The sequence below is a fragment of the Corylus avellana genome, chromosome ca7, assembly GCF_901000735.1.
Source record: "Corylus avellana chromosome ca7, CavTom2PMs-1.0".
NCBI classification, from domain to species: Eukaryota; Viridiplantae; Streptophyta; class Magnoliopsida; order Fagales; family Betulaceae; genus Corylus; species Corylus avellana.
Genome location: NC_081547.1, coordinates 12,932,091 through 12,958,449, shown reverse-complemented (window position 1 = coordinate 12,958,449; position 26,359 = coordinate 12,932,091). Strand labels below are relative to the sequence as shown.

The window sequence follows — 26,359 nt, the reverse complement described above, 5'->3', positions numbered from 1 at the left end:
CTTTATAATATGACATTCAGAATTTGAAATGGGAAATGTTTGCTATTCCGAAAATGATTATTATAAGGTAATTATAGCTATCAAATAATTAATTGAAATTAAGTTATATATCCATCTACAACATACCATTTAGAGATGGAAAAATTGAATTGATATTTTCCTGGAGGATCTTGAAAATTTACATGGGAGCATCATATACTTTGGACTTTATTAAATATAGTGTCATAATGAAATAGCTCCTCTACTGTTCACTTAAAAATATGGAGGATTTATTGTAAATAAAAATAAAAAAATAAAAAAAAATAAAAAAACTTACCCTTGATGTATTATGCGCTTTTGCAATTAAAAATTTACAATGTCGGTATTCCATATTTTAATCCATATTAATTACACTGTATCGATATGGTTTAGGGGTAAATCAAATAGTAAACAAGTAAAATTTTCTTGTCCCTAAGGGTAGTTCAATCGGTTGTAGTCCATGCTTCATGAAACGGTAATCACTAGTTTGAATTCTCCCTCCCCCTTCCCTTGTGAGGACATGTTAAAAAAAAAAAAAAAAGTAAAATTTTCTATATATTTATGTAAAACTTATATAAATACAAAATTACTTTAATTAAATAATTATTTTTTAAAAACATTAAACCCACGGCTATTTTTTTATTTTAATTGGTTTTAGAAACTTCACTTAATTACATCCCTGGCTGCCCATTGCAATTTTTTCTTTTTTCAAAACATGGGTATTTTGGTGTCCTCTATTAGGAATTTACCACAATCATAATAGAGGGTGTAATTAACAAAGAGTTAAAACATGAGGTACCGACATTATAAATTTATAAACTTTGAAAATATAATTGCAAAAGTGCCTATTTATCATGAGGTAAGTAAAGTTTTCAAAAATAAAAAGTAAAAAATAAAAAGATCTTATTCCAATTGGACGGTGCAATTTTAGAGTTCGAAATGACTTCGTTTAAAATAAAGTGACAAACACTCACCAGATTCAGACAGGTAGTTGTATTTTGAACTAATTCTGTCTCCTTTTCTTTACTAAGTATGTAATTTGATTACTACATTTTTTGATTCAGTCTCCTTTTCTTTATTAAGTATGAAATTTGATTACTATGTTTTATTTTTAAGTGTTGTATTATACTTTTGTTGGAAACTTGGACAACATGTATTTAAAAGCAAGTAGTTAATGCATGGAGACTTGGAGTTGAGGTAATATTTTTTTTTTTTCATTTTCATTTTATAGTTTTCAACAAAAATTTGTTTATTTGAACTTCCCTTGACTCGTTTATTAAAGGTCAAAGAACTTTGATCTTTGACTAACTAAATGCAAGTGAGTAAAATTGTCTAACAATTTTTTGTTTTTATGTGTGTAGTGCATATCCCTTGACTAAGAACCTTCATTAAAAGCTGCAACATTTTTGCGCTTGCTAGTTTGGTATTTTTAAGTTTCTGCATTTTATATTGCCTAAATATCTCTAAAAACTGTGCTTATTGGGATAATATTTAGTTCTTTATGCTACTACTCTAGAAAATTATTTTTATACCTACTAATTCATTTTGTAATTCCATGTCTATTTGTTTGTCGTTTATCATACACTATTCTTTATGCTGCTGATAGGTAGTTTATAATTAGTAGTTTTGGTTGATTAACTTGATTCTATTATTTTTTGAGTTTTGAACATTTGAGTACATATTTTCCCAATTTCCCTGGTTCTTAATCTTATGATTTGCTTCCAATAATTTATTACACTCCTAGGATTATGATTTGGTGGTTTTGCTCAAGCATATGCAAAGCCTAGTTTAAAAAAATAAAAAATAAAAAATAAAAAATAAAAAACCATCTATTGCTTTCATGTACATCACACTTTACAGCATATTTTATTATATGGTTAAATACAGTTTTGTCTCATGTGGTTTAACAATTTTTTTTTTTTTCCCTAGGGTTTAGTATTTGTCAGAGGAGGTACCTTGGATTTATATAAAAACGGAGATAATACCTCTGTTCTTAATTCTGTCCAAAATTTGACGGAAAGCCACGTCAACACCATTAAAAAATCGATATGTGTTCATATTCATAATTAAAAATTAAAAATTAAAAACATTAAATTAAAAAAAAAAAAATTGGGGTGGTCGTAGCCACCCCTTTGGCCATGGGGGTGGCTGGGCCTTCCCCATATGGTCGGATTGAGGGTGGTGAGCCACCCCTACTGCCCATGGGGGTGGTTCGGCCATCCCTAAGGGGCCAAATAGGGGTGGCCGAAACCACCCGCAAACCCATTGGAGGTGGTTTCGGCCACCCCCAATCCGGCCATTTGGGGGTGACTCGACCACCTGCTTGGCCATATGGGGTGGCTGAGCCACCAATGGGTTTGGGGGTGGCGGAGCCAATGGGCCGTGGGGGTGGCAATCCGGCCGGCCATCCCCCCAAATGGCCAAAGAGGGTGGCTACAACCACCACCAATTTTTTTTTTTTAATTAAATTTAATTTTTTAATGTTTTTAATTTAATTTTTTTTAATTAGGTATATGGACACGTGTCAATTAATGTTGCTGACGTGACTTTTCGTCAAATTTTAAACGGGATTTAGACGGAAGTACCATCTCGGTCTTTATGTATACCCGAGGTACCTTCTGTGATAAAAACTAAACTTTAGGAGGCAAAAAATAAAGTTGTTAAACCACAGAGGGCAAAAATGTATTTAACCCTTTATTAGAATTTGATGTATACAATTTCATCTTTGTTATATGTGTGTTTAGCTATATCCTATATGAATTAGCTCAAGCTTCAACTTATGTTCATTCTGCCCTGCCTTGTTTTTACTGAGTTGATATTTGAAGAATCATTAGAAAGTCCATGTGAAATTTGTAATTTCTAAATCTTATGTGATAAAGCTCCCTTGACAACTTGCAAGGGAGTTACAAATATTTAACACCTTTTTTCATTGAATGTAGTGTTGTGTGGGCGATTGGTGCAAGACTGTAGTCTCTTTAGATGAAGTTGTAATTTTAGTTGTATTTTGCATTTTGGTCATTTATGTAATCTTGTTGATCTCTTTGTTCATTTTCTTTTCTGTTTGTAATCTAATTTTTGGGAAAAATATAAAAAAAAAACCCCATAAACTAACAACCGTTTGCGATAGAGCCTCATAATGTTTAAAATTAAAAGGTACTAAAGTAGCTCATCAAATTACTAAAGTGTGTCAAAAAGGTCCCATCTTCTTTTATATTCCTATAATACCCCAAATCTTTTAAAAACTAAAATATAAAATAAGTAACTAAAAATTTAATTTTTCAAAAAAAAAATTAAAACAAAAAAAGGGGAAAGGGGTGGCTACCAATTGAGCCAACCACAAGGTTTGATTTTTCATTTATCCCTATTTTTTATACCACACGAGCTATTTGTAATTTAAGCCAACAATAGTGAGTAATTTTTTATTCATTCCAAATATATATATATATATATATTTGTATTTATTCACCCCTTGTTTTTTTTTTCTTTTTTTTTTTAATTTATTTTTTGTTTAAAAAATAGTTTAGTTTATTTTTTATTTTATTAATTTTTTTTTTAGTTTTTAAAAGATTAGGGGTATTATAGGAATACAAAAACAAATGGGACCTTTTTGACACACTTTAGTAGTTTGATGAGCTACTTTAGTACCTTTTGAACATTATGAGACTGTATCGCAAACGGGTGTTAGTTTTGAGGGCTTTTTTATATTTTTTCCTTAATTTTTTTCTTTAATTTGAAGTTGCTTGTAATTTGTAAATGCTTTAAGAATCATGGCCCTGGTATAACTGTCCTTAAAGTATGTAATTTTAGGGTTTTCTGCAATTGTTGTCAATCAACTATAATTTTAGGTTACCCGATTTAGTGATTTTTATCAATATCAATCTTAACGAGCCTTAATCGAGCCGAACTACCTGTTTAAGGCTCGCATAGCTTGTTAACCGAGCTCGAGCTTGAAATCAAAATTTTGAAAATCTCGTTTGTAACTCGAGCTCGAGCTGAGTCGAGCCACTCGAGGGTTCGGCTCGGCTCGAAACTAACCTGTGACGATCCCAAGCTGCTAAACCTTCCGAATGAGCCAAGTTCGAGCAAGGGTTTTCCACTTGGCTCGAGCTCAGCTCATTTATATGCCTTCTAAAACGAGCCGATCTTGGATTTCCAATACCCAGCTCGGCTCGGCTCGTTTATAGGCCTAGTTGTGATCGAACATCCATGGTTGCCCTGCCCAGATCAAAAATAATAACAATTTTTTTTAAAAAAAAAAAAATGTTCTCACGAAACTACTTTCAAATTAAAATTATCTCTAACATTCAATTATTAATCTATGAAAAACAACAAATAGTCTAAAGAACACGTAATAAAAATAATAGGCTTGACTTCTAGCTCTAACTTGAGATTTAGTAACTCATAACTAATAAATTTTATAATCAAAGTGTGCATTAAAATAATAATTAAAAGTAAATAAATAAAAACTAGCAGATTTTCTGTTGTTGCCCTGAAAGAAAACGAAAACTCTGAAGATAAACTGTCCCCAAAAGTTCAGAACGGCGGCTCTCCGGATGTCAATTTTTCTCCATCTCTCTTCTGCGACGCTTCTCCTTTTTCTTCTTCTAACTAGCCGAATTTTTTGTTTAACAAAAATTTCACAATTAGGTATAAAATACAAGAGTTAAGTATAAAATAATGTTTGATAATACTTTCTTTAACTGAGAAAGTTAACAGTTTTAAGCTATTATCAATAGTATAGATACACATTACAAATACATCCCATCCCCTACATATGTTTCATGTGACACGCAAACACAAATATCTTCCTCTAGTTTTCTTTTTGTCTTGAAAAATATCTCTTAGATAGCATACCTACGTGATGTCGGACATAATTAAAATTGTTTTGACAGCGTATGATACGAGCAAATACTAAGAATTGAAAATTGAAGAATGGAAATCAGAAAAAAGTGAAATAACAAATAGGGAATAAAAACACTTTAATTGCCCAAAATAAACAAACAGAAAAATAACTTTCAAAGACTTAAATTTAATTGATAGTTCAAACTCGATTAAAAAATAACAAAGATTAGATACTTTTATATAGGCTAAGCACCTCCTAAATTAAAAAAAAAAAAAAATCAAACCTAATCTTTTCTATTTGAGAACAATTAATTCTAATAATCCTCATTAAAAAATGAAAACTAAAATATAAATAATAAATCCACTTTATTATTATTATTATTATTATTCTCGTGCATCACTACGCTACATATGTTTCATGTGATTCACAAATACAAATATCTTTCCCTAAAAAAACATGTCTTATATAATATATCTACGCTTCACAAATACATCATCGACTCCCAAACACAAATATTTGGCATGTTAGAAACATGTTTAACGCAAACTCAGATAATCGTAATTGGACGTTGACCGATGCTCACCCTACACCCAGAAGAAATCTAAATGACTATAGTGCCCCTAAACTTCAGAAGATCCCTTTTATTTCTTCTTATATTAAGAGAAAGGGACAAAAGGAAAATTGGAAAAAGGAGGTGGGGCACATACACTTTGTTTTGTTTTATTAATTTTTTTTTTTTTTTTTTTAAAAAAAAAAGTATGAAAAAAAAAAATGGGAGAATGCCAAGAGGAAATGCTTAACATTTTTGGTAAAATATTTTGTACGGGTGGCACTTCTCTACCCAATTATGTAATTTAACGGGAGAGAAAAAAAAAAAGTTATAAAAATTGTGGGGTTGTTGCAACTATACCTCGTAGACACAGGCTAACCTTTACTAGGGGTTGTTGCAACTATATCTTTCACACACCGAGTCAGGCCCCCTTCCTCCGCCTTGTATAATGTCGGTGCTACTGTCCCATTATTTGTTTTCGATCTCTTTATTTTTTCTTGTAATTTGATCTGTTCAGTGTTTGATTTTTTTTGGCTAATTTTTTGTGTTGGGCTCCTTATCTATTTTTGACAGAGTATTTTATCTCTTTTTCAATTATTGTTGGTCGGGTTTGTTCTTGTTTATCGACTACTTATGGTCGTATTGGCAATCCTTTGAGGTTTTGTTCAATTTACATAACGTTGCCATATTTAACAGTCTTTTAGCTGTACCGATCTGCTTGATGGGCCGGATCATTTATTTGACTCATTTTATCGTTTGTCTTGTAATTTCACTTTTCTCTCTCCTCACATGAAAAACAAAACAAAACAAAAAAAAAAAAAAAAAAAACACTCTCATATTTGCGCCTATTATAAAGTGGTGGATATAAAGGGGGGCGGGCAGGGCCGGCCCCTCCAAAAATTTTTGAATTTTTTTTAAGAGTAATTTTTTTAGTTTTCTTGACTCTAACCCTTATTCCTCTTTCTCTCACCCCTACTATAAATTATTATTTAGTTCCGCCCCTTCTAATACGAATTCTTAAATCCGCCACCTGCGTATATACACTTCCCCATATCTAACACATGCACATATATATATTAATTTCTCCCTCTAACTTTCTCTCAAACATCCACCAAAACTTGAACCATATAGTTAACAAAACAATGGGTGAAGGAGGAGGGGGAGCCCAGTTCATCGTGAATGTCAGCAAGAGGGAGGTGGTGGCCGTGGTGCTTCCATTGCAGGGGCATTGGCTTCCACTATCCAATCGCGACTTGCTCCTTCCTCCTGTGGACGTGGGTGTGTTTTTTGTTTCAATAAAAACGTGTGCAACCTGACGTTTGAATCCATGACCAGCATTCTGAAGAAGGCCTTGGCACAAGTTCTGGTATCCCATTATGCGTTTGCTGGTGAGGTGGTGCACAACTCTGTTGGTGAGCCTGAGATTCTCTGCAACAACCGTGGGGTGAGCGTTCTGAAGAAGGCCTTGGCACAAGTTCTGGTATCCCATTATGTGTTTGCTGGTGAGGTGGTGCACAACTCTGTTGGTGAGCCTAAGATTCTCTGCAACAACCGTGGGGTGGACTTTGTCGAAGCTTTTGCAGAGGTAGAGCGTAGAGACATCAACTTGTATAACCCTGATGACACCATTGAAGGCAAGCTTGTGCCAGAGAAGAAGCACGGAGTTTTCGCTGTGCAGGTCTGACACATATATATGTTTCATCATGTGCCACACGAACACAAAATCTCCCTTTAGTTTTTTTTTTTTTTTGGGAACCCCCGAACTTCCACCCATTTTGAAATACCTCCTAAACTTTAAAATATCTCAATTTAGTCCCCTGAACTTTCAATTGCTCTCAATTTGGACCTCTCCGTCAATTTTAGCCGTTAAAAATACAAAAAAAGACCAAAATATCTCTGCTTTTTATTTTTTTTAAAATAAAAAATGTTTTGGAAGTTGAAATTTTATACAAAAGTCGGGGGTATAACGTAATGTAACGTTTAAAATTTGACGGAGGGGTCTAAATTGAGAGCAATTGAAAGTTTGGGAGACTAAATTGAGAGATTTTAAAGTTTAGGGGAGTATTTCAAAATGGGTGGAAGTTCGGGGGTCTTTAGTGAAGTTTCCCTTATTATTATTATTTTTTTTTGGTATTGATGGTAGACTATATGTGCATCCTATGTCCTATGATAGAGACGCAAGAAAAGGAGTTATGGACGGAAACATTAGTCGTAGAGAGTAGAAAGAAATGTTTGTAGAATATCTTGCATCAGAGTTTTGCACGCAAACTAAAAGTATCGTTGACATTAACAACAAGATAAGGTCCCGTTTAGTTTGAAAAAAAAACTAAAACGAAAAACCAATTTATAAGGATATGTTTTAATTTTTTTTTAATTAATATTTTATTTGTTATAATAAAATATAGAAATTTAAAATAAAAATAAAAATAAAACGAAGAAAAAAATCCAATTTATAATGATTTTTTTAAAATAATTAATTTTTTTAAAAATAATATAGAAAAAATAAAAATAATAAATAATAAATAAATAACGGAATCCAATTTACAAGTGATAGTTTATTTTTTATTTTTTCCAAAATTTTAAAATTTTAAAAATAAAAGAACCAATTTATAAGAATATTTTTTAAAAAAACTAAAATTTATTTTTCAAATTTTTTTCTTTTATTTTTATTTTTTCATTCTAATTTATAAGGATATTTTTGTCTTATTGAAACTTTTTTAGGGTCATTAGTTTAGTGACAACACATCAAAATAAGACAAAAATACCAATTCTTAAAGAAATAACTATTTATTTAGTAATAAGTATTTATTAATAGTAAAGTTTTTTGTTTTTGTTTTTTTTTTTTAAAAAAAATATAAGGTCAATTAAGTATTTTCCATCATTTTCATAAAAAAAAACGAAAATGATTAATGGATGGGTTACATTGCAAAGTTTTGATACTTTGTTTGGGTACATTACAAATTTTTAAACATTAGAGGTCAAATTGAAAATCGGGTCAAACTTTGTAGGGATAAAGCGTAATTTTCCCTAAATTATTTCATAAAATAAATGCATTCGCAAAAGAGGCCATGTTTCTTGTAAAATAGCTTAGTATAAGCGTTTTCTCGTTTTCTATAGTTCCATATTTTTATGCTTAGTTTAGTTTGCAGACTTAGTATTTCTTTAAGAAAATAAATAGTTATTACTAAACTAAAATGACCTTAATTAAATAAATGGTTAGACCGGATTGTGGGTGGCTAACCACCCCTAAGGGGCCAAATAAGGGCACTTTGGCCACCCGCCAAATAAGGGGATGGGTCGGTCACTGATAAGTGCCAAATATTGCATACTTAGACCTCTTTATTTACATTAATTAATTTTTTAGCTGTGTCGTTATTTAATATTTTGTATTAGTTTTGTGTTTTTAGTTTTTGTAGGTCATTAAAGAAAAACTACAGCTTTAAAGAAAAAAATGCAAAGTTTGGAAGAAAGCATACTTTGAGAAGACCTAGATGATGTGATTAAGTTTAATCAAATCCAAGAAAAAGGTTAAATCAGATTAAATTGGATAAAAGATCAGATTGGATAAAATTTCGGATTAGATTCAAATTCAAATTCTGAACACGTCTCAGTATTTTGACTATAACTTTTTGCTCACATAATTGAGGTGATTCAAGCGGCATTAGAAAGCTAACTCAAAATATTACAATTCATTGTGAAATAGGATTTTTCTAATTCGGAAGTTTACTATTCCAAAATCATCCCGCAGTTAAAGGGTACAAACTTGGACGAATTTTATCCGATTTCAACTTGTAAAACCCTAAGTTTTAAGTCTATAAATAGGGAATTGTCAGATTAATTAGAGAGGCTACGAATTTCAATATTGCAGAGGAGAAAGAAGGGAGTTTAAGGTTTTTCTAGCTTTTAGATCTCAACTTTGTAATTCTTGTTTGTAAGTACTCAATTTTACATTATGAATTCAATCAATCTTGTTTTGTCTTTCAATAACATGAGAGGCTAAACTTTTAACTAAGGTTGAAGATGAAGCATTACTTATGATTAGCAACTTTGTTTCATGTATGTAATATTTCCCAACTTAATGGTTTAATTGCTTTATTGTTTTACTTCTAATCAATTGGATTGAATAATTATTGGATATCTTTTGTGATTCAAGGATATACTTGATGATTTAAGATTATTCAATATAATTGATTGCTTGGTTTTCTTTGTTAAAAATTGGATTTCCCCTGTGATTTATTCTCTGGATACAATTGATGTTTTGATAAAGATTGGATATTTTCTTGTGATTTACGGATACAGTTAATGATTTGATCGAATATTTGATTTCTTTTGTGATTTGGGTTATGAATGGATATATGGGATATTTTGATTAATTCTTTGAAGCAATAGTAAAACAAACTTAAGATTTATATGTGAGAACTTTGGGGAATATTATAGATCATGAAATTATGTTGTTATGAATTTGTGAGTGCGGATTCCGAAATCTTAGTGATTCGTCATAAGATTTCAATCACTTTAAATTGCTCATGCTTTTGCTTTTTCATTCAAACAAAAAAATCTCTCAAAAATTTAGAACTAGATTAGGGTTTAATTAATTTAGATTTTAAATTGCTATTTTAATAATACAATTCTCTGTGGGATTGACCTCGCACTTACAATCCATTAAACTACAATCGATTCGTGCACTTTCGAGTTAAAAAAATTTGCACAACAGTCACCCCCAAACGGCTCGATTGCAATGGCTGACCACCCCAAGTGGCCAAATGGAAGTGGCCAAAACCAGTTCCAGATGGCTAAAGGGGGTGGCTCGATCACCCCTAAACTGCCGGATTTGGGGTGGCGAGAAACTCCGTGGCCCATGGGGGGTGGCTGACCATTTCTAAGGGGCCAAATGAGGGTGGCTGAAATCACCCCTAAGTTTTTTTTCTTTTTTGATTTTAGTTTATTGAATTGGGGGTAGTTTTGAAATTTTTTAAAATACATGGGGGCAATTTTAGACTAAAAAATGCATGTGCCTCGCACTTGAGCAATTTTTTTATTAAATTGGACGGAAATGGTTAATGGAGACATTGCAAATTTTTGATACTTTGTTGGAGTACATTGCGAGTTTTTAAATATTTGAGGTCAAATTGCAAATCGGATAAAACCTTTGGGGAGTACATTGTAATTTTCCCAATAATTTATTAAAAATTCTTTCACATCAAAAATAAATTATTAAATTTTATATGAAAATAAAAATATAATCCGAAAGTGGGGGTAACTGAGAGGAATTGCTGATCATGTTCACACACAAGAAATCAAAATACTATAGTGCCCCTAAACTTCAGAAGATCCTTTTTACTTCGTGACATGTTGCAAAAATTAATAGAAAAGAACAACCAAATAGAAAAAGAAGGTGGGGCCACATACATATTGTTTTGTTTTATTTTTATTTATTTATTTATTTTTCACCCAAATCGTTTTTCTCTATTTAGATTTTCAAGCATGATGGATTACTTTGAATCCTATAAACCGTTAATTTTTTTTTTTTTTTTTTTTTTTTTTGAAAATCTATACACCGTTGGTTATAATTAGATGAAAAGCTCAATATTACAATAACCACAAATTTATAACGACATTTATAATTGGTTAACAATTATGGCACCCACCAAACGTACGTTCCATTTTTTTTTTCCTGAGCATGATGTATGAAACATTTTGCAGGCTACTGGGCTCAGATGCGGTGGGTTGGTGGTGGCGTGCTCGTTTGACCACCGAGTAGCAGACGCCTACTCAGCCAATATGTTTCTTGTCTCGTGGGCTGAGTTGGCTCTTTCTAAACCAATCTCTACTTCACCTTCTTTTCGCCCATCTTTACTCAACCCTCGACGCCCTGGTTCCATTCATCCATCTTTGGACGATATGTACGTCCCCGTAACAAAACTGCCACCTCCCAAACATCCAGAACCTGATTACGATCATCTCATCAGCCGCATATACTATATTACGGCCGAACAACTCAGCCGGCTGCAATCTCTAGCCAGCACCAAGGGCTGCCGGAGGACCAAACTAGAGTCTTTCAGTGCATTCTTGTGGAAGATGGTTGCCAAGTTGGCTGTTACTCAAAATGCAGACAAAAAGATAACTAAAATGGGCGTTGTTGTTGACGGCAGGACAAGGTTGACTGATGGAGATGAACATAAAGCTTCACTCTTAGGCTCTTACTTTGGAAATGTGCTCTCCACACGGGTCCAACTAGACATGCACCAACTAGACATACAAGAAACATGAATTTTGTTCGCTTCCAAGCCAGCCTCATTCGTGGGTCTATACTTTATTAACATGTATCCTCCATGTTAAGATTCTGTGACTCATATAGCCTTTAGCTCACATGCGAAACAGGAAGTTGTTTGGAAATTGATGGCTATGTATATATCCACATGGTTTGTCATTGTTTTTTTACGATTGATGACAAAAATTCGTACTACCAATGATACCCAATTATGTAATTAATTAACAGGAGAGAAGAAAAGGTCTAAGGAGTTGGCGCAACTATATCTCACACGCTAACCATTACTATAATTATATTTGACTCTCATATTTTCCCCTATATATACACTTCCCCATCTCCCTATCTAACCCATCACCCATATACCAATTATTCCCTCTAACTTTCTCTCAAACATCCACCAAAACTTGAATCAGATAGTTAACAAGACAATGGGTGCAGGAGGAGTGGGGGACCAGTTCATCTTGAGTGTCAGCAAGAGGGAGGTGGTGGCTGCGGTGCTTCCATTGCAAGAGTATTGGCTTCCACTATCCAACCTCGACTTGCTTCTTCCTCCTGTGGACGTGGGTGTGTTTTTCTGTTATGAGAAAAACGTGCACAACCTGACTTTTGAATCCATGGCCAGCGTTCTGAAGAAGGCCTTGGCGCAAGTTCTGGTATCCCATTATGCGTTTGCTGGCGAGGTGGTGCAGAATTCTGTTGGTGAGCCTGAAATTCTCTGCAACAACCGTGGGGTGGAGTTTGTTGAAGCTTTTGCTGAGGTAGAGCTTAGAGACCTCAACTTGTATAACCCTGATGACACCATTGAAGGCAAGCTTGTGCCGGAGAAGAAGCACAGAGTTTTCGCTGTCCAGGTTTGACACACAAACACTAGTACTGACTTACTTATGGACAGAAACATTCATATTGATCTCTTCAAATAAAAGTTAAATTTTAATTGAAGAAAGAAGAAAGAAGAAAAAAAAAAAAAACTCACTTTTTTTAAATTTGAAGAATCACTTTTAAAATGAACCAAATATCATACTCACTATATATTCCTCTACTTTAGTTAAATATTATTATTATTATTATTATTATTATTATTATTATTTTGTTCTTGACAGATGTGAAATAATGAAAATGAGTATATATAAGATTAAAAAGCTGAATAACTTTCACCTTTCGACACTTGGTATTTGGAGAGCCTTGTTGATCAAAGTTAAATTTGAAATGAAGTAGAGAGCTTGTTAAATGACTTGTTTTGTAAGTTTTTTCAACTTTTTTTTTTTAAAAAAATCTAAGTTTAAAAAGAATGCTCTTAGTAAAGTGTAAAGAGTAGGGAGAGCTTGTAAAGTATAATGGACAACAAACTAAAAGTTTGGAGTTACCGAAAGCGAGATACATGGCCTAAATTTATGCTTTTCTTTTTTGAAATAATTTACTATATATATATAAATTAGGGTTAATAATTTTTTTGGTACCTGAATTTTGAGGTTTTCTAATTTTTCTCACTAAGTTTTAAAACATGACAAAACTAATACCTCAAATTTTGGAAAAGACCAAATCACCACCTCCAGTTTGAAAAATTATGTCGGGGTGGCCAAACCACCACTAGGGGTGGCTTGGGGTGGCAAGCCACCCCTAGTTTGAGCTTGGGGGTCCTCAAGGCCGGTCTGGGGGTGGCTGAGCTCGGCCACCCCCAAGGGCCATGGGAGTGGTTTCGACCACCCCTTTTTTGTCCTTGGGGGTGGCCGAACCACCCCCGACCAGCCTTGGGGATGGCTAAGGTCAAACTTGGGGTGGCCGGCCATCCCCTGGGGGTGGTTCGCCCACCCACATAGAATTTTTCAAACTAGAGGTGGAGATTCGGTCTTTTTCAAAATCGAAGATACTAGTTTTGTCATGTTTTAAAACCGAGGAGAAAATTAAAAAACTTTAAAACCTAAGTATCAAAAAAGTTATTAATCCTACAAAAATTATGCAAAATACCGCGTTATATTTGGTGGGGGCGGTACAAATACTAAACTAATTAAAGCATCAAAAATTGGATAGTAAAGGTAAGGAGGGCAATCTATGTCATCTTAACACCATACATGTCAAATGGCTGATGGCTCCTGTACCGATCGATGTTCACACACAAAGAAATCCACAACATTTTTTTTTTCTTTTGATAAAGTTGACTTAACCACCTCAAACTATCATCCTAATGACAATTTACCCCACAAACTATCAATTACGATGAAAGAAAAATATAATTTAGCCTCTCAAACTACTAGCCATTTGCGATTTAGCTCCCCCAATGTTTAAAAAGTAATAAAGTAGCCCTCCAAACTACTAACCAGTTGCAATTTAGCCACTCTGTTAATCATCACCATCAAATAGGATGGAAAATTCAATACAACGTCGTTTTGGAAGATTAAGTTACTAAAATACCATTTTGGAAAAAAAAAAATCAATTAAAAAAATGCCCACAAAACGACGTCGTTTTGAGAAAAAAAATTAATAAAAAACAGAGCCCCGCGAGCTCCGACCTCGCCCTGCTAGCTCCGGCCTCGCCTCGCCGGTGAACCAACACCCTGCGAGCGCCGGCCTCGCCTCGCAACCCAAACCAGCGCTCCGTGAGGTCACAACAATTGGTTTACGGTGAAAATCTCTCTCTCTCTCTCTCTCTCTCAGTTAGCTGGCCACTCATTTAATATTCATTTTCATTTTCCTCTCTTCTTCATCGAGTTTTCTAGAACAAGGAGAGAGAGAGAGAGAGATTTTCGCACTTTCAAATTTGTTTCTTTGGATTTTGATTTTTACATTGATTTTCCCGGCATGTTCTTGGGAAAATCGCAGGTTTCAGTTTCCTGTGAATATATATATATATATTTTTTTTTTTTCGTTTTCTAAGCATGATCGATGTACTACTACTATGAACCATGTTGCAGGCTACTGAGCTCAGATGTGGTAGGTTGGTGGTGGCGTGCTCGTTTGACCACCGAGTAGCAGACGCCTACTCGGCCAACATGTTTCTTGTCTCATGGGCTGAGGTGGCTCAGTCTAAACCAATCTCTAGTCCACCATCTCTTCGCCGATCTTTACTCAACCCGCGACGCCCTGGCTCCATTCATCCCTCCTTGGATGATATGTACATCCCCGTAACCAAACTACCACCTCCCAAACATCCACAGCCTGATTCCGATCATCTCATCAGCCGCATATATTATATTACGGCCGAACAACTCAGCCAACTGCAATCTCTAGCCAGCACCAAGGGCTGCCGGAGAACCAAACTAGAGTCTTTCAGTGCATTCTTGTGGAAGATGGTTGCCAGGTCGGCTATTGCTCAAAGTGCAGACAAAAAGATGACTAAAATGGGCGTTGTTGTTGACGGAAGGACAAGGTTGATTGAAGGAGATGAACATAAAGCTTCACTCATGGGCTCTTACTTTGGAAACGTGCTCTCCATACCCTACGGCGCCGAGCAAGTGGACGAGCTTAATGAAAAGCCATTGGAGTGGGTGGCGGATAAAGTTCATGAATTCTTGGAAGGTGCGGTGACGAAGGAGCATTTCTTGGGGCTCATAGATTGGGTGGAGGCTCACCGTCCGGTGCCTGGTTTGGCAAAGATATATTGTAACGGGAGCGAAGACGGACCGGCTTTTGTGGTGTCGTCCGGGCAGAGGTTCCCAGCGTGTAAGGTCGATTTCGGGTGGGGTATGCCAGGTTTTGGGTCGTACCATTTTCCGTGGGGCGGGGATGCCGGGTATGTGATGCCGATGCCGAGCCCGACCGGGAACGGAGATTGGGTGGTGTACATGCACCTGTTGAAAGGGCAAGTGGAGTTGATAGAGGTTGAGGCTGCCCATTTTCTTAGACCCTTGACATCTACTTATCTAAACTTTTATTAAATCCAAACTGGATGCCTATGTCGATCATATCGAGCCATAAGGTTACATTAAGCTCTTATTTATCTAAGTGATATTAGAATATAACATGCCGCTATTTATAAAAAAATAATGTTGAATACAAATAGACTTCTATTCTAGTTAGGTTAGCTAAGTGATAATCTTTAACCATTCACTTTAACTCAGTAATAGTCTTCAAGTGTAACTCACTAATACTCTTGAACTATAAGTCAGTTACTATTATTTTTAAACTCCATGATATACCCTAACATATTATACCCTTTTCTCAGTTTGGAATGCAATAAAATATGAGTAATGTGAAATGACGTTTTAAAATTATCATGAGAATGATTTGTCACAAATTTATTAGTAATTCTATAAGTCATATTAATTTTGAAATGAGATAAATTTTCGACGGTACAAAATTAGTAAATCAGTAGTCCAAAAAATTAAGGTTACACAAAATGTTTGTACTTTGAATAGAGCTGTACGTGTAACAGTAAAAAAAAAAAAAAAACAAAAACAAAAACAAAACAAAAAAAACAATAACATGGTTTGGGCTACTAGGTGATAAATTATTAATTGATATAATAAGTGATTGATTGAGATCCCCTCATATTTTTTAAAATATGAGATTTTCATATATTTTTAAATATAAAATTCTCATATTCTAAAATTTGAGTCATTTCAAAATTAATACGACTCAATAGCACAAATTTTGTATTTGTTTAAACCGTTAAATAAAATAAAGAACTCAAATTTTAAAATATAAGAATGAGAAGATCCAAATTCCTAAGTGGCTAAGTGACAGAAGCCATAGAAAAAGATTTGTAGTCCAATGGCATTTGTATATTATCATAAATTTGTGAGAATTTAATTGTAGTGAGTTCAAAGTAAATGTGAATAGAAGTATTAATTAATATGATTTACGTTGACAAATTATATCACTGGAAATGGAATCTGTTTGCTCTAATTAATTGATATAATAATTTATTCGATCCACAAATTGAAAAGCACAGGTGGCTCCTTCTGCACAAAGATACGAAGATAACACGCAAAGGTAACACGTGATGGTTTCCACTTCGGATAAAATGTACTGACTTGGGAAAATATGAAAAATTCCTTTCAATTGGAACACTTCAAAGCATGAAAATTTCTCATTTCCAAACCCATTCGACTCATTCTTTGCTGCCGGTGGCGGACCTAGGATTTTTTTTTTTTTTTTTTTAGGGCAGAGAGTGTGATTAATAATTAATTAATATAATATAATGTTATATTTTAATATTGTTTATTTGATCAAGTAACACTATAGTAAGACTATACCTCTATTTTATCCCCAAATGTGATGTATTATATAAAAAATTAATAGTGATTCATTCCAAATTTAATAGTAATTTTAAAATCTATATACTTTTCATGTCAAAAAAAAAAAATCTATATACTTTTGAAAATAAGAGAACGATATGAATCTTACTTATAACATTACTCTGATTACCCAAAAACTAACATATATAAATATTTATTTAAAACACAATATTGTATTTCAATTAATTACTTCTAATATTTAATTATCTATCAATAATATGCAATTTTTTTAAAAGATAGTCTTTCACACTAACATCTAATATCTTTTCTAGAGCAAAAACATACTCTTTTTTTTTTTTTTTTTTTGTGTGTGTGTGAGAAATAGAACAAAAACATACTAATAAGAAAAGAAGATTAGTTTAAGTGGTTGAAATGCCACCTATGTGGGTTGAAAAAAAATAAAATAAAATAAAAACAAAAACAAAAGAAAAGAAAAGAAAAGGAAAGTGGGTCTTGGAGAGATGAGAGACTTCGAGAGAGTGAAATTTAATGGCTATGGACTTATGGGTTTGGGACTGACGCACCAGCTAGCACTCTTGAGACCCACGCCTATTAGCATCTTCTCCTTATTTTTTACTTCTCACATTTAAACAAAAGCCTTTCACATTTCTTCTTCAAATTCATGTCCAGAAAAAGGTATTGAGAGAGTGAATCAAATGCAAGTCTGAGAATAATCAATTGAAGAAGAGAGAAGCCAACCAAAAGAAGAAGCAGGAGAAAAAAAGAAAATCAGATTCAGAATTCTCATTCAAGATCTGCTATATATTTCTTTTCTTTTTATTTTCTCTAAGAAAATGAAGAAGAAGAAGAATAAGAAGAAAGAAAAATACTAGGGACTGAAAGAGGAAGAGGGCTTATAAACCTCAAAAATTTGGGGTGTAAACTTTTTTTTTTAGGATTTTTGTAGGCCCGCCACTGTTTGCTGCTATTTCTCTTGGTACCATGACCGAGTATAGTGAGTCGCCCTCAGTTTCAGGTGACCTTTGATAACGTTGACCTTTTTAGATGGAGTCTCAGATCAAATTAGGAACCCATTGACAATCCATTAATTCCATGTTTGGCGGGATATTCCCATGGAGCCCCAGCCCCTTGACTTCGATGATCTAAACAACCTCAAAAGTTGTTCCCATTCTTTGCTCTTTCCTTTATATGCGACTTTCTTACTATGGGCAAGTGCATAAAGCCTTGCCTTCCATGGAGCAACTCTCTTCTGCTTCACTATTGGCCTCAAATGGGGTTCCTAAGTTCGTTTGTTTGTTTGTTTTTTTTTTTTTTTTTTTTTGACGTAGATGTTACCATAAAGATATCTTTAAGGATGTTTTTGTGTAACTCGGTGATTTTTATACTTATTTAACTGTGAACTCATCTATCTATCTGCCTATTCTTTTGTAGTAATCTAACAATCATATAGGTGCAGAGTCGACTTAATAGATTTTAAGGCATTAGGCAACAAATTTAAGTAGGACCTTTTTTTCATTTAAATATTTAATTAAATCATTTTAATTTTAAATCATTCTTTTTTACTTTTGCCTTTAATTTTTTTTTTTTTTTTTTTTTTTTTCAAATGACTTGCAAAATTCATTTTTGTTAAAAGACATTTAATTTCAACAGATGTCATATTTTGTGTTGAGCTACATATAATTTTTTTTTTTAAGTGTAAAATTTAATTTACAAAATGAAATTTACTTTATTCTTAAACTATGAGCTTAGTTGAGAAGGTGATAAAGCGCTGTGATGATGAGGAGTTTCTGCAGTTTGTGGGTATAGCAAGGAGGCTTTGGTTAAGGCGGAATGATTTGGCGTCTGGTGGTAGACTCTAGCACTCGGAAGAGGTTGTTCGTCATATGCAGTCAGCCCGGTTAGACTACAAAGCGGGGCATGCAGTGGAAGTCACAACACGAGCAGTACGTCGACAGGTTCAGTGGACGGCTCCTCCCATAGGCTGGATCATGGCCAACTGGGACGCTTCGATTGATCATACACGTGGGAGTTGGGGTATGAGAGTGATAATACGTAACCATGAAGGGGATATACTTGCTACGAAATGTTTTTACAGGCGGGGATGTTTGGAACCCACTGATGTCGAAGCCCTTGCTGCTATGGAAGCAACTTAAATTTGCTGTGAGCTTGGGTATGAATGGATCAAATTCGTGGGGGATGCAAAATTAATAGTGGAAGCGGTGAACTCTAATGAGCAGGATTGGGATTGGAGTAAAAAGGGACACATAATTGATGCTATACGTTTAAAACAAGGATGAGTTGTGGTTCTCTGATCCACCCACTTGTATCCAGAAACTTATTGTTTCTGAGAAATCTGTACTCCCTACTTTTTTTTTTTTTTGACATGTCCATACAAGGGAAGGGGGAGGGGGGATTCGAACTAGTAACCACTGCTTCATAAGGCGTGGTCCACAGTCGATTGAGCTACCCTTGGGGACCTGTACTCCCTACTTGAGTTTTCAAGAAAGAGATCACTTTATCAAAAAAAAACTATGAGCTTAGTAACTACTTTAGGTGTGCAATTAATGTAACTTCCAAATTTTCTCTTTCCTTTAAAGTCTTAATATCTTGGGATTTAATTCTTTACATTTATGTTCACCATAATTGGGGCCTTAATTAAAGAGCACTTACTAACTTTTTTGTCATAATATTATTTTTTACCATAATTGAGGCCTTAATTAAAGACAAGTGACTAACTTTTATCACAATTGAGGCTCTAATTGTTTTTTTTTTTAAATTTTTTTATTTATTTTTTTATAAAAGAAAACTTAATTATACTATATATATTAGGAGCCTTATTTTTATTGGGGGCCTTAAGCAATTGCCTAATTGGCACTGCATAGGTGTTAGAGAATCCATATGCCGATCCTGCTTATTGCCTCCTGTTTTTGATAGACGACCATGGTTACTGTTTAGTATATCTTTTGCTATGTATATGTGTTTCCTTTACAATGTATTTTCTTTCGTTGTTATGTAAAAATTATTTGTTTATATATATTTGCTAATGTGCTACCTGTAACACATATGCTTACTTAATGTGCTAGTGTACATTTATCATGTAAGAGCACAATATTAATATTTATTTAAATAAAATTTTATATAGTATCTCTTAAGTGTTTGGTGAGGAATACACATTTTTAAAGAAAATATTATATCACTGCAAGATCTATTATCTCTGATGTAGCTATAATTACTGGAAATAGGATTGCAAATCGGATATTTGTGTAGCGGAAAAATCAAATTCTCATGCCCACAAACTCTTTATGAAGAATATGTGAAGAACCGTTACAATTTAAAATTAAATCACAAGAACGAAGAACACTTACTTGGATATCAACGGTTACACCTAGATTTGGGCAAAATAATTTTGATTCTTCTTTCTCCAATAACAAGTTATTCCTTCCTTCTCCAAGAGCACGACAGATCTTAGGGATCATGAGACTTTTAGATCTTCTCACCAATAACTGATAATAACAAAGAGAGTGTAAACTCTTACTTGGCTCTTCAAATCTTAAACTTATTGTTCTTTGTGAGTTAACACAAGAACTAATAATTCTCATAGTATTTTTGAAAATTAGTTATCAAGGGAACTTGATGAGCCATTTGACAGCTTAAGATCTTCTCTATTTGTAGGCTTAGCATGCTGGTAGAGGTTTAGAAATAACCAATGTAGGACAAGTGGTAATTAGAACTAGGGAAAAGCAAATCCTAGTTAAACTAGGAGAGGGGGACGGCTAGGGGGAAAAAACCCTAGCCTCCCCTCTAACTATAAGTGACGCACGGGGCCAGGGATATTTTCCCTGGCCTCATGTGTCTCCTGTAGGGATTTGGGCCATAGGTTTCATCCCAACACAATCCCTCTAGCCACCAACACATAAGTAAGGGAATTTTCTTCGGCTTTATGTGTTCCACTAACTCCTTGGACCTTTTACTTTTATCTAAAGCCCAATTCTCATATATATATATGCATTAATGTACTATATCTCTCTAACCCATGTTTTAAATAATTAAAACATGTAGCAAATAAATAAGAAAACCTAACTTTGGTTAAATTACATTAGCTTGGTGAGAGACTTAAAGGAAAAAATATTATTGGATTAAATATGTCTATAAACAAGTCTTCTTGACATTTTTTACGCAACAATATTTTAATTATTTTGACTTATTTAACATTGACTTATGATCCCTCCATGAAATATTTCATAGCAAAATTAAGGCCAAGGATACTATCACTTACTTCTCTACCCCTTTTCCTTATAAACGGTGTCTTTGAGAAAAGACAACTCATTGGTCTGTTCGGTACCTTAGGTTGTGTTTGGCAAAGGAATGGGCCGGACCGGACCCAAAAATCTTAAAAATTCATCTCAAAATCAACTCCAACATTCTTAGTTTTTACATCACATCAATCACTTTTTATTATTATTCAAATAAAAAAATAACTATAAAACAAATTTTTTCACTTTTTCATACAAAACATTCTTACTTTTTTCTTTCACATCAATCAAATCTGCTACAGTTCCGGCCCACTTCGTTTTTCAAGTCCTTTGCCAAACACACTGTTAGGGTCTCAACACCTCAATCTGAAGTCACTGATTCACTTGATCAAGATAGATCACCAAGATTCGATGTGTAATAATCTTTCTCAAAATGAAATGCCCCAGTTCCATTTAACAATTGGGAACATTATAGGTTTAAGGATTACAAAGATTATGGATTAAGACCTTGTGCAATAACCATGTTATTCACACCCGTAGGCATATTCAATATTATCCTATGACATTTTACATGCATAATAAATATGATAAACCTTCTAGTAATAGGCATATAAAAGACATTTCATATGACATATGCTCAAATCATTTAATCAATGAATAAAACATATATTCATTACAAACATTTGAATGTCAATATAAAATCATTGGGATTTATGGCACAATCCCAAACAGTAACATCACGTGTGAAATTAGATATTTTCACTCACACCTTGTTATTTAAAGGCGATGTGTTACAGACAAGCTCAAACTCGGAAAATAGTTTACAAAAAAAAAAAAAAAAATGAAAACCATTTTACACAGCTTAAAGAAGGTTTTCTTGGTCAACTGGAAATTTTTCTGTTTGACCAAGATTTTCGCTCATACAAAACACCAAAAAACAAGGAAAACATTTTTCAGAAAATATTCTACATTGAAAAAGACATAGCCTTAATGTATTGTTGACGATGTGACTTAAAAATGAAATCAATTTTATATTTTTTGTGATTTTTTTGTATTTTGAGTTGTTTGTTAATTTTTTTATTTGGAAAAATTACACAATACCCCCCAAAAGTTTTACCTGATTTTCAATTTTTCCTTCAATATTTAAAAATTTGCAATGTACCCAAAAAAAAAAAAAAAAAAATGCAATGTGACCCATCCATCAATAATTTTCGTTTTCTCTTAAGGAAATTATTGAAAATACCTAATTGTTCCTATATTTTATAAGGAAAGATAAAATAAAATAAAAAACCAAAAACATTGGGGGTGTCCGTAGCCACCCCCTTGGGCCATTTGAGCCACCCCCATTTGGTCCCTTGGGGGTGACCAAACCACCCCCATCGGCTGTGGAGGTGATGATCCCGACTCTTCATGTGTGCATTTTTCTCTCAACGGAAGGCCACATAGTCCTATGTTCGCTTCGTAGGAAGTTTCCGAAAATGTAGCAAATTGCTTAATCTATGGAATCTGTCCTACCAATTGATTGAATGAAAGGATGAGAACCGATAAGAAAAATAAGACCATTTGCAAGTTGAATAGGGATCTCACCAATAAGTTCATTGTTTGATAGGTCTAATGACTCAAGCTGACTCAATTTGCCAAGAGATGGGAGGATTTGACCCATAAAAGTGTTATGCGACAAGTTGAGAGTATATAGTGATTTGAGTTCTCCTATTTCTTCAGGTATAAGCTCCCCAAAATTGTTCCATGAAAAGTCAAGAGAGTTGAAGATAGATAGGATCTTCACTAGCTCTACCTCTAGGCCTTTGATGGTAACAGTTATGTAATACCCCTGATCCAAGTAGTATGATATTGTCCGCTTTGGGCCAAGCCCGCACGGTTTTATTATCGAGTTTACTCTCAAAAGACCTCATACCATTTAGAGAGAGTATATTCTATATAAACACATTATCTTTTCCATGCCCAGGCAATGTCAGACGTCACAATCACCCCTCTTACGACCCTGCGTCCTCGCTGGTGACCTTCATGAGCTTGTGCACACTCCCCCCATCTTAGGCTGGGCTATAACTCTGATCCCATACGTAACACCCCTGATCCAAGTGGTATGATATTGTTCGCTTTGGGCCAAGCTATATATCTATATATAAAATAGATATTGATGTAAAGGTTTTTATCTCGAATGACAAGGTTGGCTTAACGGTTTAGTATGGGCTAATCTCATAAATTTGTCATGAGCTCCAATACTCGTATATGAACAAAATTATGTTTTAAAGTGATTTTTCTTTATAAGGAAATTTTTACAAAAACCCTACTTACAAAATCCCTAGCCACCTATGCATCTTAAAGGCTCCAAGTTTAAATTTTAAAAATATTACTTTTAAGGAAACTTGGTAAACTGCATTGATTTCTCTAATCCTCTTGTCTTGAACCTAGCCTCCATTACATCCTCATCCCAATAAACAAAATTGGGTAGCATTAAGGTAATTTACGTATCTATAATGGGATATTTTTATGATTTTATACTTTAGTAATTATGTTATTGCTTTAAGAACCATTAAGAGAGAAAATCGGTTTTGAATTAAATCACCTTCTAGCAATTTACGTATTACAAGAGAAATTGCCTCTACTTATTTTGGTATTATTATTATTAATTAAAATAAATATATCCACCTCACTACCTCCAAACCCTAGAAGGGTAGTTGGGAGAATAAGACAAAACCCTAGCCTCCTTGAGATTGAAAACACACGTACATACCCTACCTCTCTTTCTCTTTGCTCTTCCTAGCACCCAAATAAATAGGAACAAGATAAAACCCTAGCCACTTTTCACATTAGCCGTACCCCACTACCCAAGCATCACTTCTCTTTCTCTCTACCTTTCTCCAATACAACATACTACACAAAGCTCTCAAAGCTTTGAGTCATCTTCTCCAACTTTCATTTCCACTTGAGGTAAATTATTTTATTCCCCTTTGTTGATTTCTTTTATGTTTTCAATTAAATATGCAAGTATAATTGTTGTTCATACTTGTGCTTTGTATTGTAGATGAAAAACCTAGACCATGCCTAATATTGAGAATACTATATAGGATATGTCTCTACGTTAGTACAACAAATTGCAACTCGTGCTTTCTTTCGCATACCTTTAAGAAATCAATATTTCATATAAATATATAAATATATTTTTATTGCTTTTGGCTTGTCAACCACCATGTTCATGACCTTTCTCATGTCACCTTTTAAAGAACCCATGTTTATATATATATATATCCTTTTATTTGCCTTGGAATTTATCAACTAGCGTTCACTTGTCTTGTAAGAAGCCAAGAATAGTTACTTAGGAACCAAAGTTTTTTTCAAAGAATTATGTGTGTAATCCACACTTATAATCCTCGTATTCGGGAAAAAGTCTAGGAATCTATTGTTACCTTTAGAATCATTTGAGGGGTAGAAGTGGAAGCCTAGGGGTTCTAGGGTTAGCTTTTTATTAATTTAAGGCTATCATAATTAAGTTGTATTAATTCAGGTGTGTGACCGTGCTGGTCAGTCTCTCTAGCATCTTTATCGAGGTAAGTGAATTTACTATCCCTTCCAGAAAAATTATCATGTCATGCTATTTATGAAATTATGCCTCAAATTGCAAATGATCATTTTGTTTATATTATGGAATTATGCTGCATGCATGACAAGTTTGAGAAAAAGAAACATTTTGAAAATAGTGATGTTGATAAGGAGAATTTTGAGAAAATGATAATAAACGCTCCAACATGATGCCCTACAATGTATCAAGAGAAGTACAAGAAATGAGAAAAAAGTTATAAAATGAGGGCACATGTATGGAGGAGAGTATTTTTGGCCCCAAGAGAAACAAGAAAGAAGCTCGGTACCAATGCTAAGGATGAAGGCGCAACCACTGAAAGAGGCTCTGCCAAAAGTTGGTTCCATCATAGTGTTTTTTTTTTTGCCATGCTGAGTGCACCCAGAGTTAATCGGCTGGCCAAAGGGGCAAGGCTGTGGCCACAGTATCTCATCCCAGGTCGCAAGGACCGCGCAACCCTAGTATACGTGGGTAACAATATACATGGGCCCTAGTATGAGATAAAGACTATCGACATTTTTATTGATGATAATATATTTTATGTGCTTTCTGTTTTCTTAAAAATATACTGGGAACATATGTAGTTATGAGTTCCAATTTTCAAAACGAGACAAGGAGTAAAACTGCTTATGGTTGTGGATTTCACTTACTAGGCCCCCTTGGGGCTCATCAGTTTTATTTCTTGTTTCAGGTAAAGAGCATGCTGGAATAGAAGGCCAGAATGGGGGCAAAATTAATTTTTCCAATAATTTGTATTAAACACTTTGATAGACCTTATACATCTTTGCAAAGCTTATGTTTTAAAAGAAAAAGTGACAAATCTAGCCTTAACGGGTTGGGGATGTTACAAGTTATCACATCTTGATAATAAATATTCTCGGACTCATCTTCAAATTGGAGGTGATTGAGATGAGATTGGGCCTCATTTTTATCATTTGTTATTGCCTTCCAATCAGAAAAGTATTTTATTGGAAGCTTACCAGTGAAATTGTTTCCTGCTAGGTCTACAATTTGAAGCATCGGCCAAGAGGCATTAGACCTTGAACAGTCAATGGGCCCAACAAATTTGTTAGATCGTAGAATAAGGACGTGCAACATGGACATGTTCTTCAAGTAACATGGGAAGGCATCCTCAATGCGGTTGTTCCCAACGTCTAAAACTTCCAAATATGTGCATTTGGCCAGAGATTTCGGTAGCTTTCCCTCTAATTGGTTTCCATTGAGATTTAAAGTTTGTAAGCCACAATGTCTTGGAAACGTATTAGAAATTACACCAGTGAAGTAGTTTCTCCATAGATTCAGCACCCCTAAAGTTATATTCAACCCCTCCTGAGGCTCACTCAACTTAAATATGCATTGGGGAATCATACCACTCAAGAAATTATTAGACAAATCTAGAACACGAAGATATGTAGCATTGCATATTGATTGAGGGATATTCCCATATAATTTATTGCTTGAAAGAGATAGGAAAGAAGTTAAAGAAAGGGAATTACCAATGCTAGCTGGTATGACAAAGCTGAAATTATTCCTCGAGAAATCCAAGTATTTAGCATATTCTGGGAAAACTAAGAGTTTCCCTTGGAGTTGGTTGGAGCGAAGGTCTAGGATTGCTAAAGAAGGCATGTTGA

The 26,359-nt window shown here is 34.1% G+C and overlaps 3 protein-coding genes across 3 annotated transcripts in view; 2 read left to right on the top strand and 1 right to left on the bottom strand.

Annotated features, from left to right (window-relative positions):
• Positions 1 to 6,553: 6,553 nt before the first annotated feature.
• Positions 6,554 to 11,681, top strand: LOC132187881 (coniferyl alcohol acyltransferase-like). Its single transcript, XM_059602311.1, has 3 exons — positions 6,554 to 6,725; positions 6,797 to 7,089; positions 11,115 to 11,681. The coding sequence occupies exons 1-3, from the start codon at positions 6,554 to 6,556 to the stop codon at positions 11,679 to 11,681; spliced, it is 1,032 nt and encodes a 343-aa protein (XP_059458294.1).
• Positions 11,682 to 12,110: 429 nt separating this feature from the next.
• On the top strand, positions 12,111 to 15,554 carry LOC132187880 (coniferyl alcohol acyltransferase-like). The gene is made up of 2 exons (XM_059602310.1): positions 12,111 to 12,533; positions 14,592 to 15,554. Exons 1-2 carry the CDS (start codon positions 12,111 to 12,113, stop codon positions 15,552 to 15,554), a joined length of 1,386 nt encoding a protein of 461 aa, XP_059458293.1.
• A 9,948-nt stretch (positions 15,555 to 25,502) lies between these two features.
• LOC132187879 (receptor like protein 24-like) overlaps positions 25,503 to 26,359 on the bottom strand; it is a 2,695-nt gene continuing 1,838 nt past the window's right edge. Inside the window, exon 3 of the mRNA XM_059602309.1 lies at positions 25,503 to 26,359. This exon is cut by the window's right edge and continues 603 nt beyond it. Coding sequence (XP_059458292.1) covers positions 25,503 to 26,359 — 857 coding nt within the window.

Coding starts and splice junctions, on each gene's coding strand:
- LOC132187881 (XM_059602311.1), top strand. CDS start 6,554: ATGGGTGAAGGAGGAGGGGGAGCCCAGTTCATCGTGAATGTCAGCAAG. Junction 6,726..6,796: donor AATAAAAACGTGTGCAACCT/GACGTTTGAATC, acceptor ATTATGCGTTTG/CTGGTGAGGTGGTGCACAAC. Junction 7,090..11,114: donor ACGGAGTTTTCGCTGTGCAG/GTCTGACACATA, acceptor AACATTTTGCAG/GCTACTGGGCTCAGATGCGG.
- LOC132187880 (XM_059602310.1), top strand. CDS start 12,111: ATGGGTGCAGGAGGAGTGGGGGACCAGTTCATCTTGAGTGTCAGCAAG. Junction 12,534..14,591: donor ACAGAGTTTTCGCTGTCCAG/GTTTGACACACA, acceptor ACCATGTTGCAG/GCTACTGAGCTCAGATGTGG.